Source organism: Pongo pygmaeus, chromosome 10 (genome assembly GCF_028885625.2).
Source record: "Pongo pygmaeus isolate AG05252 chromosome 10, NHGRI_mPonPyg2-v2.0_pri, whole genome shotgun sequence".
Taxonomy (NCBI): Eukaryota; Metazoa; Chordata; class Mammalia; order Primates; family Hominidae; genus Pongo; species Pongo pygmaeus.
The window spans coordinates 67636048-67657203 of NC_072383.2; the positions used below are offsets into that span (position 1 = coordinate 67636048).

The 21156-nt window shown below is 36.8% G+C and overlaps 1 protein-coding gene across 4 annotated transcripts in view; it reads left to right on the forward strand.

Moving 5' to 3' along the window:
* The first annotated feature begins 261 nt into the window (after positions 1–261).
* Positions 262–21156, forward strand: part of RAB3IP (RAB3A interacting protein) — a 69933-nt gene continuing 49038 nt past the window's right edge. The window contains exons 1-4 of one of the 4 annotated variants that reach the window (XM_054445032.1): positions 274–315; positions 16640–16734; positions 16827–16915; positions 17663–17921. Coding sequence is in view for 2 of the 4 variants with exons in the window: in XM_054445029.1 (XP_054301004.1) it covers positions 1132–1154; positions 16640–16915; positions 17663–17921 (558 nt within the window). In the remaining 2 variants the exon portion in view is untranslated. Of the gene's footprint in view, positions 316–657; positions 1155–16639; positions 16916–17662; positions 17922–21156 lie in introns of those variants that run through there. The other 3 variants (XM_054445031.2, XM_054445030.1, XM_054445029.1) reach the window with 3 other exon arrangements.

Consider the following 21156-nt stretch of genomic DNA (forward strand, 5'->3'; position numbering starts at 1 on the left):
TGGCGGCAGGGGGCGCGGAAGCGCGTCCGCCCCCAGGCCCCACGCCGGGCTCACCCCGCCCCTGCCGGCCACACCCCCTACCCCGCCCTCCCTCCGTGAGGACCGGCTGCTCCCGGCTCCCGGCCCCCGGCCCCGCTTCCGGCGCAGGCGCAGTCCCACGTTCCCTCGGCGGCTGCCGGCGTAGTGAGCCCGCCGCCGTGGAGTGTAGCGGAAAGGGCTCGCCGTCCTCCTCCGTTTCTCGCTGCTTCGGGGCGCGCTCTCTGCGGCTCTGTGAGCGCCCCTGAGCGCCGGCAGCGGCCGCGGTGGGTTCGTCAGGTGAGTGCGGCCGCGGGAGGGAGAAGCCCGGAGCGTAGAGCACCGCCCCCCTCGGCGCCCGCGCGCCCGCCTCTGGCGAGTCGGCCAGGAGGGGCGGTCGCGGCAGGTGCAGGTGCTGGCGCCGTGGAGGGCGCGGCACGCGGGGGTTCGGCGGGATGCCCCGGCCCGGTGAGCGCGCTCTCCGCCTGGGCATTTGGGCTCCGGGCCCTTGGGGGCGGCGTGTGGGGGGACCTCGGCGCCCCGGGTCAGCCGGCCGCCCCCTGGGCTGCTGGTGGGCGTCGGGCGTCGGCTCCCCGCCCCCGGGCACGGGCGCGTTACACATTAACTGCGCGGTCCCGCGCGCCTGGGGCAGGGAGCCCGAGTCCAGCAGGTTACCTGGCGGCGGGCGGGCGCGGCCGGGAGCGGAGGGCCGCGATCGCGAAGAGGGTGAAGAGAGAATTCCCGAACAAGTCGGAAGCAGCTCACAACACCGGACGCCGCGCGGCACGGCTGTGGACCTGGGGTGGTTTCGTGCCCCAGTCTCAGGAAACGACGCGCGAGGCACCGTGCTGAGGCGTAGAGGTCACCCTCGGGAGGTTTCGGTGAAACCTGGTGGGAAATTCCGGGCAGGCGCCGGGAGTCGCGCCCGAGGAGGCAGCTCCGTGCCGCCAGACTTGTGTTCGGGGGAGTTGAGACGAACTGCACGGGTGGGATTGCATGGCTCTGCCCTCCCAGCGTTGACAACTCGCCCCGACCGCCCAGGAAACGCAAGCTTCCTGGCTCCAGAAGTGATGATGCTGGGTGGAAGCCGCAGCATGTGAAGAGTTGCCGGTTGTTATGGGATTAAACAAGATGAAAGGGTAAGGTCTTGAAAGACACGAGCGAGCGCTGAGTTAGTACTGATTACTGAGAGGCAATTTAGTTTCATGGAAATGTTGCCTGTCGGAGGCTACCTGTTATACACCTCCTGTTTCACCCCAACTCCTTCCGTTCAGTGTCGGGTTAAAAGCCTTGTAATCTCTTGCAGTGGAATGATTGCATAATTGGAGGAGGGGCCCATAAGAGGATTACAACAAAACTGTTCCATTGTAAATCAGTTGAAAGACCCAATTCTTGTTCATTATCCTTTTTCTCATTTTGTTGTTCATGAAGGTTTTTTTTTTTTCCAGTGGTGAATGACAAATCAAGGAGAAAAGAGGCAGAATAGGGTTGTAGACCAATCGTAGTAAATATTTGATACTGTTAAATATTTCACCAGTTTTATGGGGCCTTGTTCTGTTATCATTTGTTATTTATTTACTAGTACTGTGCATTTTGATAGGACTTTTCATGTTTGGACAGACAATGTATTCCAGATGCGGCTTATGTGATCTAATCCTAAAGCCCTTGTGGAATTTATAGAAATAAACAGTTATACAATTAAGTAGTCCATTTTTTAACTATTAAAGGAAAAGCCATTGCATTTTTTTCCATTACAGTAATGTTACATATTAATGTATACCTTTGTGAACCAAAGTGTTTGATATAACTTTTCCTTCTGTGTTTGGCAAACAACTCATCTGTGGTATTGAATACTTGTAACCTTTCACCAGGATGGCCACTTAATGTTTAGCTGCTTTGTGGGATTTCTGAATAGATCCTATTGTACTTTTTGAATTAGTGTAGTTATCCATATGCTTCCTTTAATATTTTTTACCTTTGATTTTGTCTAAACTCTCATCCTCCCCCAACACACACATCCTCTACAAATAATTTTTAAAATGGAAAGGTTCTTAGAAATCTGTTTCACCCCCTCATTTTTTAAACATGGCAGGAAAAAATACGTTGTAGATTACAGTAGTTTTATATGCATTATAGTAGTTAGTATGCTTTTTTCCCCCTCAGCAGGAGTCAGTGAACAAATTAGTGAGCTGGCTGAATGAAAAATTATTTAATGTTCCGCTCCATCACTTACTGTGCATAAAACCTTGAGTAAAACATTTAACCTGTTTGAGTTTATTTTCTCCATTTGTCAGTGGAAATACTATTAGGTTGAAATTGCTAATATTCTGCTGTTTTTTATGTTTCAACCTAATATGAACTTCATAATGGTAAAATGAGGATTTAATAAGATATTCCATTAGAAATGTGGGGAAGAGGAGAAGGAACCAATGTGAGCTTGACTGTGTGCAAGGCACTGTGTGTGCTTGTTTTCGATACCTTGAGTCCTCAGTCCTCTGGACATTCCCGGGATATAGGTGGTTTATCAAATTTTACAAGTCAGGAAACGGAGGCTTAGAAAGTTGCGATAATTTGTCTGTAGTTACTTAGTTGTAGGTGGTCGTACAGCTGGCCAGTGACAGAGCCGGTATTAAAAACTGTATCCGATTGCCCGAAATGGAACGTAGTGCTCTTGTTTCTTACATTCCTGGTCTGCACCTTCTATTAAAGAGCTTTGTAACTATAAGGAGGCACACAGATGACAAGTGTTACCATTTGTATTTCTGGTTTAAAAATATCCAAGTTTTCTGAAGACGGTGATGCCAGCATTGCTACTACAGTTACTTTTAAGTCTAGTGCTTATCAAGCCAAGTCCTGGTATAAGCTTTATACCCATTTACTCTCGCAGTGAGCGAGGAGATAATACTTTATCCCTATTTTGTAGTTGAGAAAATTGAGATGCTGAGACCTTATGTAGTTTGCTCAAGGTCACATAGTTAATTAAGTGACAGGTCTAGATTAGATGTTAGTTTGTCTTCCATGTCTGTGCTCTTAACCACTACACTCTGTCATTTCGTCATGTATAAGTGGTAATGCTGAAGAATTGTTTGCTCATAATCACTACATTATCACTTCTTTATGTGTAGCTTATAATGCTGAAGAACTGTTTGTAATTTAGCTTTTATGAGATACGTAATGTTAATGTAATATGTAATTCTCATTGTGTCACCAGAGATTTTTTTAAATCAAATACTCATTGAGCATCTACTCCGCAAGTCACAGTAGGGGTTAAAGGAAACTGTTCTTAAGGAATATGGAAGGTAGGGCCTTATAATCATTCCCATATCTTTTATAAGTTCTTCAAAATGTAGAACGCACTTTACATATTTTAATGAATGTCAACTAAGACAAAGTGCTAGGGTAGTTGTGGAGAGGAAGGACAGATGGGTAGTGGGTAGAGATATTTGTGCATTGAGGTAATGAGGGAAAGCTTTGAAGATATTCCAAGGGAGTACACTTTTTCAAACTAAACTTTTTTCCAATATAATTCTGATTAAGATGCAATTCATCAAAGGATAGTAAATTGGTTACTACGCATTTGATATCCTAAAAACAAAATATCTGAGCTTTTGTAAACTGCTTTCTAGCTTGTTTTTCCTTTTTTATACTACTATCCTTGGTTGTACCAGATGGTACTCTTTTTAAAAATTTTGTGCTTTTATAATACTGAGTACCTCTTTTTTGGTATTTATGAACTTTGATATTTGTGTTGTATTTGTAATTGTTTCTAGGGCCCTAGAAACATGTTTATTGACAAGGTGGTCTCTTCCTGTAGTCTACAAGTGCTTCGAGAGTAGGGCTTACCTCATTTTATAGCTTTAGCATTGGGCCAGGTAAGTACTGTGCTGTTTGGTGATGGATGATCAGTTGAAGAATGTTAGGATGTATTGAAGCTGCTCTAGCAGTAGAAATTGAAATGAACATTGAGAAATGAAGGGACAAAGGAAGGAAAAGGAAGATACTTATATAGCTGGGAGCATTAACTTGGTATCTCTATTTTTCCTTCTGCTTTCCTTTTCAGCTTACAACTAAATGAGGTAGTTTTTATAAGCTTACATCGTACATTAGTCATGGTTAGAGAAAAGTGGAAAAAGTAATCTGATTTATCTTAGAATATAGGCAACACGAAATTAGATAACTATAGCCATAAACTGATATTACGTAGAGGAAAAAGAATGAAAATTATTCAAATAGTTCAAGTTCATGAAAGATTTGATGCATGTCATTAACAGTAGGATTGTAAATATAATCATAACGGCAGTTGATGAAATTCCCCTGAGGGGTATGGATACATACACAAATAAGTATATTAATTGACAGTTTAATATGAAGAAAGTATTCAAGAATGTGAGAATGCCCTATGAGCATAAAGGAGCATATAGATGATAGCTTAGAACCACTTAAGTAAGTGAATTGTAATTTGATATGCCCAGATAAAAGTAATAGTATTGAATATTTGTTTGGGAGCACCTGGTTGTCAGGTAAGGATAAAGTATAAAAGAAAAACCAAGATAAGTTTGAAAAAACAATAAGCAAATTTGTATCAATTCCCTGTGGGGAAAAGAATCATATTTGAACTACATGCCTCAGAAAGGCTAGTTTTCCCCTTCTTTCCCTTTTACCTAAGATAGATAAAGATCCTTTCTGATTTGTAAGACAAACCCCTCAGTATGCTTTTGCTATTTCCCCCATTACATTTTTTTCTTTCTTAGATCTTTATAGAATCATACATTTGTGTTGTGCTTTACAATGTGTACAACATTTTTACATTGAGATGCCATTTGATTTTCTCAAAGGTAGGCAGGGGAGATACTATCACTACCATTATAGATGTCAGAACTGAAGCTTAGATTAAATGATTTGTGTCAGTTCACACAGCTTGTCCGTGACAGAATCTGAACTAGAAGGAAGGTTTTCTGAAGTTAGTCTGTTAAAATGCTCCGGTTTTCTCAAACTTCAATTTCTCCAGTTTTGATACTCTCGCAAAGTACTTACTGTTTCATTTCTTTTTCGGCAAAAGTGTAGCCTGAATAACTGTCTCCACTCTTTACTGCTTTGCTGTTCATTCCTTCTCTAAAGACTCTTGTTTATTTATTCATTCAGTGTGTACTTCAGCACCTGTTGAATGTTTAGTTGGCATATATTCTTAAGAGGATATATAAAATGAGTCTTCCATTATTGAGAAAAAGAAATTTGGAAAATGATTTTTTTTAAAAATTATACTTTTAAGTTCTGGGATACATGTGCAGAATGTGCAGGTTTGTTACATAGGTATACACGTGCTATGGTGGTTTGCTGCACCCATCAACCCATCATCTACCTTAGGTATTTCTCCTAATGCTGTCCCTCCCCTAGCCCCCCACTCCCCCACAGGCCCTGGTGTGTGATATTCCCCTCCCTGTGTCCATGTGTTCTCCTTGTTCAACTCCCACTTGTGAGTGAGAACATGCGGTGTTGTTAATTTAAATAAATATTTAATTATAAATATTTGTAATTAAATATTAGCTCATATTATATTATTACAAATAAATACTTGTAATTAAATATAATATTAACTCATAAGTTCAGAACATTTTCTGAAAACCATCAACATAACACACTGCAATAACTAACGTCTCTACACATGTCAGGTTGTACATTGAAGTATAGTGGAATTAGGCCGGGCACGGTGGCTCACACCTGTAGTCCCAGCACTTGGGAGGTTGAGGCAGACAGTTACTTGAGGTCAGGAGTTTGAGACAAGCCTGGTCAACATGGCAAAACCCCATCTCTACTAAAAATACAAAAAATTAGCTGGGTGTGGTGGCAGGCACCTGTAATCCCAGCTACTCAGGAGACAGATGTTGCAGTGAGCCGAGATTGTGCCACTGCACTCCAGCCTGAGCGACAGAGCGAGACTGCGTCTCAAAAAAAAAAAAAAGTATTGTGGAATTAGTGGGAATTCATTTGTGATTTGTTATAATAAAAATGGGAAAACTGTGTTGCCTGATTGACCATTTGACTAATTTTGCCCTTGGGCTATTAATTGCATTCACATTTATAAACATAGAGCGCTTCTTAAAAGATAAATGTGATTTTTTTTTTGTCATAACTAAAATGCTAGTTTGGGAAGCCAACTTTAAAATTATTATGAAAGCTAATGAAAAAATGACTTTATGTATATACTTGTTTTGTTTCTTCCTCCTTTATTATGCAGTATTTGAATAAATTTTGAACTTTCCTTTTTATTTTGAGAGCACTATAAATTATGGAGAGTTTCAAGTAAGATAAGTAGACACAATAGTATAATGAACCTGAAAGTTTCCATCATGTAGTCCAGTAACTATCAACAATGATCAGTCCTCATCCATCCGCTTCTCCCACTTCTATATTATTTTGAAACAAATTGCAAGTCCTATGTAATTTCACCTGTAGATATTTCAGTATTTCCCAAAGAGCAGTTAACTACAATACTTTTACAAACTTTGTTCTTTATTTATTTTTTCATTTTAATCTACATTTCCTGCTTTTATTATTACAAATTTAAAAAAAACACTAATTCCTTGGTATAAAATATCTACACTGTTAAAAAAAAATACACAGGAATATGGGTACTATAGTAAATTCAAGTTTCTGTTTCTTTTGATCTATATGCTGTTTTTTTTTTTTCCCCAAGTCCTGTAAGGAGCTGAATAAGTATTTTAAATTCTGGCCTAGTAGCAAAACAGAGGAGGAAATGATAACAAAAATAATATAGGGGAAAATAATAGAACACAAAGCAATAGCAAATGCTCATTTCAGTAGCAGTGCTTTAGAGAAACTTCAGTTTTGTCTTTGTGAAAGTAAGAGAAGGGTTCAGAGATTAAACGTTATTCTGTTTGGATTGTTCACTTCTTTTTTTTTATACTTTAAGTTCTGGGATACCATGTGCAGAACATGCAGGTTTGTTACATAGGTATACACGTGCCATGGTGGTTTACTGCACCCAGGATTGTTCACTTCTTAGAGATCCTTTGTTGTGATTTAACCTTTATTCTCATCTCCCTACTCCCTATCCATTTCACCTTCTAAGTGTATCTCAGATGTAGTGGAGTTAGGTGTTAGAGTCAGACACACCAGATTTTGAATACTAGCTCTGTTACTTTTTGTCTATTTGACAAAATTAGTCTCTCTGAGCCTCATTTTTTTTTGTATCTGTAAAATAGGGATAAGAACCATTTCAAATGAATGCTCTGAAGATTAACTGGGATAATTGTGTGTTTGCGAATAAATATAAATGAAGCTGTTCTGAATGTTTTCCATACGTATATATGCCTCCATCCCCTCATTCCCAGTGCATGACCTTGGCATTAGATCAGACAGTAATCGTTTAACCAGCCTCTAGTCTCTAGTAAAGTTCTCATTGCCTTGGGAGTCATTTTTAAATGACTACATTACAATACATCTATACTTTCTAAAATGTAGATCTCACCATCTCTTCAGGATAAACTTTAAGCAACATTTTCTCTTTTAAAGAAGGCTTTTGATGGTCTGTCATAGTCTGCCTCTGAAGCCTGCTTTTCTGTTACTCTCCTTTGTTAGTTTTGTTAGTGCCAGACCCTTATTCCCTGACTGTCCTATCCTATTCCTCTTGCCCATCTACTGGACTTGTATTCAGCATTGAAAATCTGACTTATATTTTACTTCTCCTTGAGACATTCTCCTCTTCCCTCTTCCCTCCCCACAACCCTCAGAATAATCATGCCGTGGCTCATAGAGGCTGTGTGCCATCTCTTTGGTCCATTTGTATCTGTATTCTTAGCACTTAGTATCAGGATTTGCCCGGAGGTGTTGAAGCTGGCAATCATCCTTCCATTCCAACAAGAATAAATATAATTTATCACATATATGTATGAAATAAATGTATTTAATATATATAGTAAATGTGGAAGGTTTTTAAAGAAGTGATGGAATTTGTAACTAATTCATGGAATTTATAACAGTTCAATTCATTATATGTTATTGAAGTAGCAGTCTCATTTTTAATCTCAGAAACTGTTTCTTTCATAATTCATGTTAAATTAAGAAGTCATTTGGGAATTTAAAAAGCATCTGGACTTTCCTCCCTGCCCCAGCCCTTCCACAACTGTCTGTGAATAAATTGAAAGAGGAAAATAGTGCTTACATAATCTTTAACCTTTTCTTTTGACATGCCTTGGAATATTTAATTTCTATTATTGTGATAATAAAAGTAAAACAAAATTATACTACAATATAATATATAGATGTTTACTTTTTTTGAGGAAAATCACTCAAAACAATAAGCTTTTAATTTTTAACATTTAAACCCAAACTCAACAATCATTGCTTTTTGTTCTTAGTGATAGTGCTTGTGCTGATACAGTATGATCAAAATATTTGGCCAGTATTAGGAAATGTCCTAGAGATCATTATAATAGTAACAGCCAGTCTTAATTGGTAAGTGCCAGATATGGTGCTAAGCTCTTTAATTCTCATGACTACCTTAGGAGATAGGTACAGTTATCTCCCCTGGCCCTTGTGTGTGTGTGTGTGTGTATGAGAGAGAGAGAGAGAGGGTCTTTCTCTGTTGCTCAGGCTGGAGTGCAGTGGCACGATCACAGTTCGCTACAGCCTCAACCTCCCTGGCTCAGGAGTAGCTGGGACCACAGGCGTATGCCACCACACTCTGCTAATTTTTAAATTTTTTGTAGAGATGGGGTCTCGCTATGTTGCTTTTGGTTGTTGCTTAAACATCTTGGGCACAAGCAACTGTCCTGTCTTGGCCTTCCAAAGTTCTGAGATTACAAGAACCACTGTGCCTGACCTGTCATCTCCATTTTTAGATGAGCAATTGAGACTTAGATCTCTAGGTCACTTTATTAGTAACTGGTAAAGCCAAGATTTGAGACTGATTCCAGAGTACAAGCTATTTCATGAGATAGTGAATACTGGTTAAGTTACCCTGTTGGCCTTTCTTCTAGTAGACAAGTACATTCCTTTATCTACCAGGATTATTTGATCCAATTCTACAGTGAAATAGATGAAGATATTTGGGCTCAGATAAATTCCCTGCCCAGGTTCATAGATAGATCTCAGAGCTTGATCAGGAGCCTTAGCTTTCTTCTTCAGGTACTGATGCTTCTACTCTGCTGTGTTGCCGTATTACCTCCTTTGTTGGAAATGATTTACTTTCTGAGTGTAGTGCTTTGAGGAATTTTAGTAAATATAGAATTCAAATTATTTTCACATATATTAAATTGATATGAAAAAAAGATAAAAATCACAGCTTTAGTTTTTTTTTTTTTTTTTCTAAAAATTCTGTGTTTCCCATTTGTCAAGGTAAGTCCAAATTAGGGGAATGTGCTTTTTGTGGAAAAATGGATTTTATTTTTTCTTTTGGACTACTGATATAAATCAGGTTGCTAGATTTCATTTAAAATATGTATATTCATTTTATTCATGTTCTTCGGATGTTTCATTGAAAATATTTTCCCATTAATCCTGATTTCTTGAGTTGTCCTAGGGATGCCTAGGGAAACATTTTAAAAATTCACTTTAATTAGAATAAGTAAATTTCATAAGAAGTTATTAGGATCTTTCTAGGCATTTATTAAATGAGTTAATATGTATGAAATTCTTAGCACCACTATCTGACACATAGTTAACCTTCAGTAAAGATTGGCTATTGTTTTTGCTATGATAGTACTGATTTCGAGAAAGAAAAATTAACAGGAAATGCATATTAGGGATCAGAAGCAAATTGATTTGATCAGCTTTTTCTTGTGGTTTGCAGTCTGCTTTATTACCTGGAGCTCAGTAATAAGGCCAGCCAAGTTGTGTTGGTAATTCACCCATAAGAATTTAATGTGATCATCTTTTTTACTTATTGGTCATGATCCTTGACAAGTTTAATTTATTAATTGGGATAATCATTTGAAATTAGTTCTTTTTGAATCACTCATTGTTTAATGCAAAAGGTACTGCTGCTTAAAAATAGTAGTTTATTTTACTCTTATAAAGACGTTGTATGTGAATTAAATCTTAAAGCTCCTATATATTTAAAGGGCAAAAGATTTTCAGACCAGTGAGATTGGCAGCTCATTACCAGCTAAATTACATTTTATGGAAATTTCACGTGCTTGAAAAAGGGATTAAATTTAATCTCAAAATAATCTCCTTTTCAGAAGTGACTTGAATTTAGACAATATTTAAATGTATCCCCCAGAAGGGAAACATTATAGGTTAGAAGCACACTGCTCAGAGGTGTTGTCCTAAGTGCTATATAACAGGGGTCCCCAATCCCTGGACTGTGGACCTAAAGTGGTCTGTGGCCTGTTAAGAATTGGGCCGCACAGCAGGACGTAAGTGGCAGAAGGTAAGTGGCGGACAAGCGAGCATTCCCACTTGAGCTCCACCTCGTGTCAGATCAGCAAGCTGCATTAGATTCTCATAGGAGTGCGAACCGTATTGTGAACTGCACATGCGAGGGATCTAGGTTGCGTGCTTCTTAAGAGAATCTAGTGCCTGATGATCTGAGGTGGAACAGTTTCATCCCGAAACCATCCCCTCCCACCCTCTGCCCTGTCTGTGGAAAAATTGTCTTCCACGAAACTGGTCCCTGGGGCCAAAAAGGTTGGGGACCACTGTTACATAGTATTATACCTTTTAATTTTCATTGTGTTAGGTAGCAAAACCAAGGCACAAATTTCCAGATGGGAGAACCTAGGCTCAGATTGTCTCAGTAATTTGACAAGTGGGATTCAAACCTGCCTCTCTTGGAGACTTGTACTTTATATTCATAGCTTGTGCTCCAGCTAATGGAGTATCTGCGTTTTGTATAAATGCTTTGCTTTCACATGGTGGACATGTCTGGAAAGCCCTTACAAAGGTTTTTGTCTTTCTCGTTTCCTGCTTGTTGTTTGGATCTTTCCTTTGGCTTTATTTTTTCGGGAATCCTTTGCCTCTGATTTATTCCCTTGTGGTCTCTGAGTTTATTTGCATCTTCTGTGGCATTTATCACATATCATTGCCTCTACTTGTCAGTCTCCTACTCTAATAGGCTTTTTGAAGGCAGAGTAGATTTTTCTTCTTTCCCCAGAGCCTGGCACAGAGTAGGTCATTAGTAAATACTTGCTGAAATACTGTGTTTATATGTGGGAAAAATAGGGTTAATGTTGCAGGCATGATGGATTTTAATTCAAAACTAAGAGAAACATTTTCACTAGAACAGTGGAACAGTGGAGTGGCAAAGCAGTTCTACTTGTAAGTGTGTCGTGGTGGTTAAGAGCTTGGACGGTAGAGTCTAATAACGGTAGACTTTAATTCTGACTACTCTAAGCTGCAGTTTCCTCAACCATAGATGCGCTATGCTTAATATTTAGTAAGTGCTCAACAAATACTAGCTGTTACCGGAGGAGCCAACTTAACTTCCTGTGAGATTGGGGCTGGTAGTTGAATGACTTGGCTTCTTGGCTTCCCGTTCCCTTCCTCTCTCCCTGGATTATTTTAAAGCAAATCCAAGTAATCTTATTTCATCTATAAATACTTAGGTGTGTATCTTTTTTAAAAGATAAGGATTTTAAAAATACAACCATTATACCATTATTATCCCTAAAATTAAGTATAATTCCTAATAACATAATTTGTTTTTACAGTTGGTTTATTCAAAGAAGAATCCAAACAAGGCCCACAGATTGTGTTTAGTTATTTCTCTTAAGTCTATAAATTCCCTCTACCTCTTTTTTTTTTTTTTTTTTTTTTTTTTTTTTTTTTTTTACAGTTTATTGGAAAAACCAGGTAGTTTGTTTATGATGGGAGTTTCCCAAAGTCTAGATTTTGCTGTTTTTGTCCCTGTGGTGTTATTTAACATGTTCCTTTCTCCTCTGTATTTACTATAAACTGATGACCATCAAGAGGCTTGTTTGGTTTGGGGTCTTTCTTTTTTTTTTTTCTTAGAGAGGCCAGAATGCTTCATTAACGGCAGTGATGTTCATTTCTTATTTGCCACATAATATACATAATGTTTGATTGTCTCTGTTTTTGTGACAAGATGTGATCAGTGAGTTCAGGTACTCTCATTCTGATTGATTAACTATAAAGTTCCTCAAACAACCTTTTACCTTATGGTTTTAATAGCTATTTAAATAATTATTGCCCTAAATCCATTATTTCATTAGGATTCCAAAGTTATATTTATTAAATGGAATTCTGCTAAAAAGAACTTTTTCTTATGAGCTGTTCAGTTCCTTGATATACAGGAAAGCCAGATAAAATACTTCATTCTTTCATTTTATTTACCAATTTTGAAAATAATGAATTGGTTCCATAGCATTGATCAAAGAAGGCCAGTGAGGTACTTTGCTTTATTTTTAGTGTCATTGTGATCTCATGGATTTAAAAATATTTGCCTTTCAATTCTTTGCAGATATTATCCTTTTTGATGTTCAGATTGTCCCGTTTTTGGTTAGTAGGAGTCCTTTTGATATCAGTCCAGTAGTTTTTGATGGTGTACTTGCTTTCTGGTATAACAAGATGTTCCAGGGTCCTTTCGTACGTTTCTGTCCCAGGCTGGAATCAGCCGTTTTCCCAAGGAGCCTGTGTTCTTTTTTGGAGGACATGGTATTACTCTTGAGTACATGGGTGCGCATTGCTCCTGAGTTGGTCAGCGTTGCTATGCTGACCAACTTTTCATTGGATAAACTTAGAATTTTTTTTCTGGTGTTTCTGAGTCAAATTTAGGCCTCTAGGATTTAAATTCTTTGATTTTATATTTGTATTTTTTCTAATATGCTGAAAATCTTAGTTTTTAGCTAAAATCCAAATGACATTAGCATAACTTATTTGCTTCATCTTATAACAAAGTTTCAGAATCACAGCATCAATATTGCTACTGTAATTAACATTGAAAATAGGTTATGACTTTTTTCACTTCCTTTTGCTTTTAGAATACATTCCATTAGGGATATATATTTATGTTGTTATGTTTTAAAATCACTTGAAGTAGTTCTTTTCTGTGTGGTTAAGCTACCATCTCAATACACAAGTTTATTTGCTTTATGTTTAGGGATTCTTTGTTAAACTTTAATTTTTACTGTTTACATGGTTCCAAGCTCAAAATCAAATCTGTAAAGCAAGATACTTTCAGAAAAAAGTCTGGCTTTCACATTTTTCACTCTGTCATCTCTCCTATAGGTAACCATTTTGCCTGCTTTTTTTTCTTTTGTTCTTTTTTTTTTTTTTTTTTTTTTTCCAAGATAGGGTCTTGCTCTTTCACCCAGGCTGGAGTGCAGTGGTATGATCAAAGCTCACTGTACCCTCAAATTCCTCAGCTCAAGCCATCCTCCCATCTTAGCCTCCCAAGTGGTTAGGACTATAGGCCTGCACCATCACACCCAGCTAATTTTACAACTTTTTGTAGAGATAAGATCTCACTATGTTGCCCAGGCTAGTCTTTAACTCTTGGCCACAATTGTCCTCCTGCCTCTGTGTGTCAAGTTTTTGGGATTACAGGTGTGAGCCACTGAACCTAGCCTTTCCATTAAAAAAAAATTATATATATATATTTTTTATTTTTATTTTTCTCCTTTTTTAGATAAAAGGTAGTTTACTGTTACTTATCCTGTTTTTTATCTTACTGGTATATCTTCGATGTCACTTCATAGCGATATATGGATATGTACTTTACATCTGTGCAGTGCTTCATTATGAGGATGTACCCTGGTTCATTAAATCAGTTTTTCGCTATTACAAAGAGTGCTGTTGTCATGTTGCCAGTTTATCTTTAGGATAAAGCCCCAGGAGTGGCATGCTGGGTCACAGGTTTAATATCATTTTGAAGTTATTGCTAAATTTTCCTCCATAGGATTTGTACTGTTTTCTGTTTCCAGAAATGCAAATGCTTTTACGTTTTATGATTCAGTGAACCTTCAGGATATAGAGAGGTGAATTCATAGTATATGGGTTAGAAGAAAGAATCATAAACAGTTACTGATTAAAATGTCAAAGTTTAATGCAAACCTAATACAAAGATTTTTTATGTTAATGAATTGGTTAGTGTACTTGCCTGAACTATATTCAAGTGAAAATGAATTATGTACTTTGAATATAGCTGTTTTCTTGGTATATGTGGGTATATGGATTATGAATAAAAAATGAAAATTCTTTTGGGTGAAAAAATAATAAATTTTAATGGAGTATTAAACACCTTACATTCCTTATTAATCTCATCTTTCATTTTGCATAGTGAATATTTTATGTGAAAAAAACAAGGACTAGTTTCATTTTGAAGAATAAACCATTTGCTATTAATAAACAGCTTATTGGATTTGAAATTTGTCATTTGTAGATTTAATTGTTGCACTTTGGGTTGTCTATATGCTGGAAAGTCTGTGACACGTACTAATTAGTAATTTTGAAATGACACTGAGTCAGATCTCTTTCAACTTTGCTGAAATCTTTTTGTTTTTATTCTCTACTTGTATTATTTTAACACTTTTTATTAAGGATTTGAGAGTTAAATTTTTCAGCTAGTTTAACAAACGAATACTTCTGTATCTTATGAAGAAATGATGTGCTATATTGTTTGGTTTGGCATTTTTTTTATTTTTATTTTTTGAGTTGGAATCTCAGTCTGTCGCCCAGGCTGAAGTGCAGTGTCTCAGCTCATTGCCACCTCCTATTTAAATGATTCTCCTGCCTCAGCCTTCCGAGTAGCTGGGATTATAGGCATGGGCCACCATGCCCAGCTAATTTTTGTATTTTTAGTAGAGACAGGGTTTCACCATGTTGGCCAGGCTGGTCTCGATCTTCTGATCTCAAGTAATCTACCCGCCTTGGCCTCCCAAAGTGCTGGGATTATAGGTGTGAGCCACCAAGCCTGACCTGTTTGGCATTTTCTAAGTTCTGGGAAGATACTGTCCACAACTGTCAAAGTACTATCATAGGAAGGAAAAAAATTGGAAAGAGAGATTGGATTCAGATCCTAGAAGACCTTACTTTTTTGGCTAAGAAGTTTGGTCTCTATTCAGCAGACAGAAAATCAATAAAGAATTTGTAAGATGCCATTTAGCTTTGAATTCTTCAGAGGAAAAACTTGAGTGGTACACTCAAGTTAGTTTCCATGTAAACTTTGTGATGTAATTGAATAGTTACATGAACTGTTTTTTGCTTATGGAGAACCTGAAGCATATGTGGTATTGTTAGTGCCTGTGCTATGATAATTCAAGTTTATTGAGGCCATACTCTGTGTCAGGTACATAGTACTTTACAAAATACTTTATATGGATTGTCTCCTTCAATCCTCACGGCAACCAGGACAAGGGAGGGACTAGTGTTATCCCCATTCTAATCTCATCAGAGGAGAAATTTAAGGCTTATAGAAATGAAACACATTATCCAGGATTGGATCCTGTACATATAAAAGATACTATTGGAACAATTAGTGAAATTTGAATGGGGCCTGTTGATTAGATGGTAATTTTAATCAACGTTAACTTCCAGATTTTGATGATGATTTTGTGGTTAGATAGGAGAATGTCCTTGTACTTAGGATACACACACACATACACAGATATACAGACACACACACACACTGTGTATATGTATACATTGAGATATTAAGTGGGCATCATGTCTGAAACATTCTCGAATGACTCAAAAATGTTAACAGTTTCATAATCTGGATGACAGGTATGAGAGAGTATGTGTGTGTCTTTACTGCCTTTGTACTTACTCTAACCAAGGTCATGTATAATCACGAAGTTAAGTATAAACTAAAGAGCTCTATGGTACAGCAGGATGACTGTAGTTCCTGATGATATATTGTAAATTCTTGAAAAATGCAGAGAGTAAACGTTGAGTTTTCTCATCACAAAATAATGGCATGAGGTAACGCATTTGTTAATTAGCTAGTTAGCCATTTCACAATGTGTATGTGCCTTCAAACATGTTGTACATGATAAATACAATGTTCTCTGTTAAAAAAATTGTTTTAAGAGTTTCACAGCATAATATAATTGTTACTGAGTCTAAGATTGCGTAATACTGTTAGATTTTGTTTTTAGTATTTTCATATTTAAATAGTATACTAATGAGATAATTTATTTTAATATGAACATTTAATAATTTTAAAATATTTTTTTAAATGAAGCCGATTTTTATTCATTCTTCATACTAATTGATTATTCTCACTTTAACAGCATTGCTTATCACTTTCAGGTTTCTTCTAAATCAGATTGTTTGCCTTTTGTAGTAATTATACTCTGAGATCGCTTAGTAAATGTTAAGTGATTGTGGTGTTTTGTTTTTGTTTTTGTTTTTTGAGTGGGACAAGGTCTTGCCCTGTCACCCAGGCTGGAGTGCAGGGTTGTGATCACGGCTCACTGCAGCCTGCGTTTGGGCTCAAGCAATCCTCCCACCTCATCTTCCCGAGTAGCTGGTGCTACAGGCGTATACCACCATGTGATTGTGTTTTTTTTAAAAAAGGCTCTTTTATTGTAAGCTTATAATTTACAATGGACTGTTAAATACATTTTATAATTTATACATTTTAATTTAGTTTTAAATGCTATTATCTAAAAATAAGTATCTGCTTTTTGTTTTAACGTAGGTTATCTTATGATGAGGCTTTTGCTATGGCTAATGATCCCTTGGAAGGCTTCCATGAAGTAAACCTTGCTTCACCTACTTCTCCGGACCTTCTTGGTGTGTATGAATCGGGAACTCAAGAGCAGACTACCTCACCAAGTGTCATCTACCGGCCACACCCTTCAGCTTTATCCTTTGTACCTATCCAGGCAAATGCATTAGATGTTTCTGAACTTCCTACACAACCCGTGTATTCATACCCCAGACGTTTAAATTGTGCGGAAATATCTAGTATCAGGTAGGAAATAAGTAAATCACTTATTTGATTTTTTTTTAAATGGACAGTTTGCTTAGTTACTGTATTTTAAGTTTTACTATTTTTAGAAAATTTGAATAACTTAAGTGTGCCTAGGTAAAGAAATACATGACCTGATAATGTTCTAGAACAGGGTTGACAAACTTTTTATGTGAAGAACCAGATAGTAAATATTTTAGGCTTTGCAAGCCATACAGTCTCTGTTGCAACTATTCAACTCTGCCTTTAGAGTTTGAAAGCAGCCATAGGCAGTATGTAAATGAATGAGAGTGGCTGTGTTCCAATAAAACTTCATATATGGATGCAGAATTTTGAATTTCATTTAATTTTCATGTGTCACAAAATATTCTTTTAAAGATTTCTTTTCAACTATTTGAAATTAATAAAAACTATACTTGGCTCATTGATACCTTATAAAAACAGGTGGACGGCTTGGTTTTAGCCGGCAGGCTATAGTTTGTTAACCCGTGCTCTTGAGTAGCACTGTCCTGTAGAGCTTTCTGTGTTGATGAAAATGTTCTATTTCTATGCTATCTAATATGAATGATAGGTATTAACCACATGTAGCTATTGAGCACTTGAAATGTGGCTGATATGACTGAGGACATACTATTTATTTAAATATAGAAGCTATCAAATTGGGTAGTACAGTTCTAGAGCTGTGTGTTTCAGCCAGTTCTATTGGAGCATATGCTGATATTTTCTGAAAAATGTCTCTCTCCTTTACAGCTTTCATGTTACAGACCCAGCACCTTGTTCTACCTCTGGAGTCACAACTGGATTAACTAAATTAACTACAAGAAAGGACAACTATAATGCAGAGAGAGAGTTTTTACAGGGTGCTACTATAACAGAGGCTTGCGATGGCAGTGATGATATTTTTGGGTTGAGTACTGATAGTCTGTCTCGTTTACGAAGCCCATCTGTTTTGGAAGTTAGAGAAAAGGGCTATGAACGATTAAAAGAAGAACTCGCAAAAGCTCAGAGGGTAAGAAAGAAGATATTTTATTCTTCCATATATTATATTAGAAATTAGTATTTTTCCATGGGGTGGGGCAACCTACAGAAATGAAATCATGACAGTTGTACATTTATCCGTCACATACGCCCAGCCTCAGCTCCTGTTAGGCAGCATTTAGGAATCCGTGAAATTGGTTGGGTAGTAAAGAAGTTCCTCTGAGACTACTAACTGGAAAAATGTGGCTCTGTTAACTCTTCTGTGCCCCACTGCGTTGCCTGCTCCCTGTCTTGTATTATCTGTAATGCAGATTGAATGGGCTATATTCCACATGCAGGGTTTTTCCTCCTTACTACATGGCTGACTAAATGGTTATTTACTTGAAGTCACTCAGTTTAAGTCATTTTGTTTTGAGGGGTTTAAGCTGAGTTTGAATATTTTCTGTATCTTACCTTGGAGAATTTTCTTGGTAAATTGTTGTGTTTCCCATTTGGTCATCTTTAAAGTTTCTGCTATTTATTTCCAAACTTGTGGCCATATCTTATTCTTTTTCTGAGTCTGCAGTTAAATTTCAGAGGGAAATTTATAGAATGAAATGCATACATTAGAAGACAGGAAAAGTCTCAAATGGACAATCTAAGCTCCCACTTTAAGAATCTGTAAAAAGAAGAGCAAAATAAAACCAGAGCAAGTAGAAGGAAGGAAATAATAAAGAGCAAAAATCAATGAAATTGATAACAGAAAAAATAGAGAAAATGAATGAGACAAAATGTTGGTTCTTTAAGAAGATTAATAAAATTGCAAACCTTTAGCAAGACTGACAAAAAGAAGACAGATTATCAGTAGCAGGAGTGAAATGCAGGATGTCACTGGAGACTAGTATCAAAAGTATAATGGAATGTTATGAAAAACTGCATATATAAACCTGACAACCTAGGTGAAATACCAGTTCACATGTAGAAAATTGAGAAGGTAGGGCAAACATTTATAGGTGTAATTTCCAACCTACCATGACATTTCACAAACCTATTCCCACTCTTTCCCTAGCATACTTGTCTCTCATGAGCGTAGTATATTCATTTTTTTAATCCCCAGTTCCTTCCCAAAGGAAGAGGATATGGTGAGACGTGGTTGCATTTTGTTTCTGTCATCTGGCTCAGACTTTGTTGTCTTAATAGTTAGTATTTTAGTAAAATCACAGATTATATAGAGGTAAAATTTTGAGTATATGTATCCATCTTTGAGAACACATGGTTATTGATCAGAACAGATTACTAATTTCTTAGCTCACTTGAGAATTTCCTTTGAAATCTCTAATATGCTATATTTAGAGATACTGTTGAGATAATTGAAATGATGATGTGTGAACACATATATGTGGTGACTTTTATGAAGAGTATAAGTTAGTATTAATATTTACTTAGATCTCAAGGCTTGAAAAGGACTCTTGAATATAAAAATACTTCCTGAATTGTGACAACTTGTGAATCAAAACTATGTCAACAGCCATTTTCTTTAGTCTTATTATCTTGAGAGGCCATTTTCTATACTTTTTACTTACTTGGTTAACTGTTTGTGTCTTCCTATTTAATACGAATTTCTTATAGATAGCGTACAGTTAGGTCTTGTTCTTTTGATCCTTTGTAATTATCTCTGTCTTTTAATTGGTGTTTAGACCATTTACATTTAATGGATAATGGTATAGTTTGGTTTAAATTTACCATCTTACTGTTTGTTTTCTGTTTGCCTCATTTGTTCTTTTTTCCCTTTTGTATCCTTTCTTTTGAATTAATTCTGTATTTTTAAAACAATTTCATCTTCCTGTGGCTTTTATCTTTGTTGTGTTAATTTAGTGATTGCTTTAGGGTTTATAGTAGACATATTTAACTTATCACTCTCTACCTTCTGGTGATATATTACTTTACATCTGGTGTACAAACTTTACAAAAGTATACTTTTATTTTTCCCCTCCCAGTTTTTGTGCAATAATTGTTGTATGTTTCACTTTGTGTGTTTAAACCCCACAAAACACTATTGTTTTGCATTAAACAGTATTATTTTTTAAAGAGACTTAAATAATAACAAAGAATCTTTATATTTCTTTACATAGATAAACATCAGAAATGTTAGCTACATGGGCATCTGTGTGTTCATTCCTTTGGTAGTCATTTCTTCATGTGGATCCAGATTTCCAATTCGTATCATTTTTCCTTTGGCTTGAAGGACATCCTTTTACATTCTTGTGGTGCATGTTTGATGGTGATAAATTCTTTTAGCTTTTGTATGTCTGTGTTCATTTTTGGTTTTCGAAAGATATTTTTGCTGAGTAAAGAATTTAAGATTGATAATTTTTTTTCTTTTGTTACTGTAAAGATGTTGCTTCAGTGTTTTCAAGCATGTACATTGTTTCTCACAAGAAGTCTGCTGTTACCCTTACCTTTGTTCCTCTGTATATTAGGTCTTTTCTCTCTGGCTGCTTATGAGAGTCCTCTCTCACTGGCATAAGCAATGTGATTGTGATTTGCTTTGGTGTAGTTTCTTCAACTTTCTTACGCTTGGGATTTGTTGAGCTTCTTGAAGCTGTAGGTTGTTTTCATAAAATTTGGGAAATTTTGGCCTTTGTATCTTCAAAAAGTTTTCCATTCTTCCTCTCTCTCTCCTTTCCTCTGGATTCTTATTACATGTACATTAGACTGCTTAAACTTATCTCACAGCTTGCTGGTGTTATAGTCTTTCATTTAAAAATCTTTTTTTCCTCTCTGTGTTTCATTGTGGGTAGTTTCTATTGCTATGTCTTCAAAGTCACTACTCTTTTCTTCTGAAATATCTAATCTGTTAATCCCATACAGTATGTTTTTAAACTAGACATTGTAGTTTTCATCTCTGAAAGTTTGATTTGGATCTTTTTTATACTTTGCTTGCTCTGCTTAATATGTTGGGATGCAGTTTAATAAATGTTTGTTTCTAATAACTATTTCATCTCTTCAGATAATAAGTTGGGGCAGATCTGGGGTGCACATTTTGTTTTTCATTTCTGGGGGATCACTGACTTTTATTGCCTAATATCAAATGCTTCAAATTGTTGATCCATATATTTTTTCAGAGCTTTAATTGTGTCAGATGGGTGGTAAATCTAATCCCTGTTCCTCTATCTTAATTGAAAGTGAAAGTTCTACTTACTCATTTATATTACTTCATTGTCTACCCCATTCAAGTAATCCACATAGAAAAACCTGCATTTATACACACATGCTTCAATAATTCT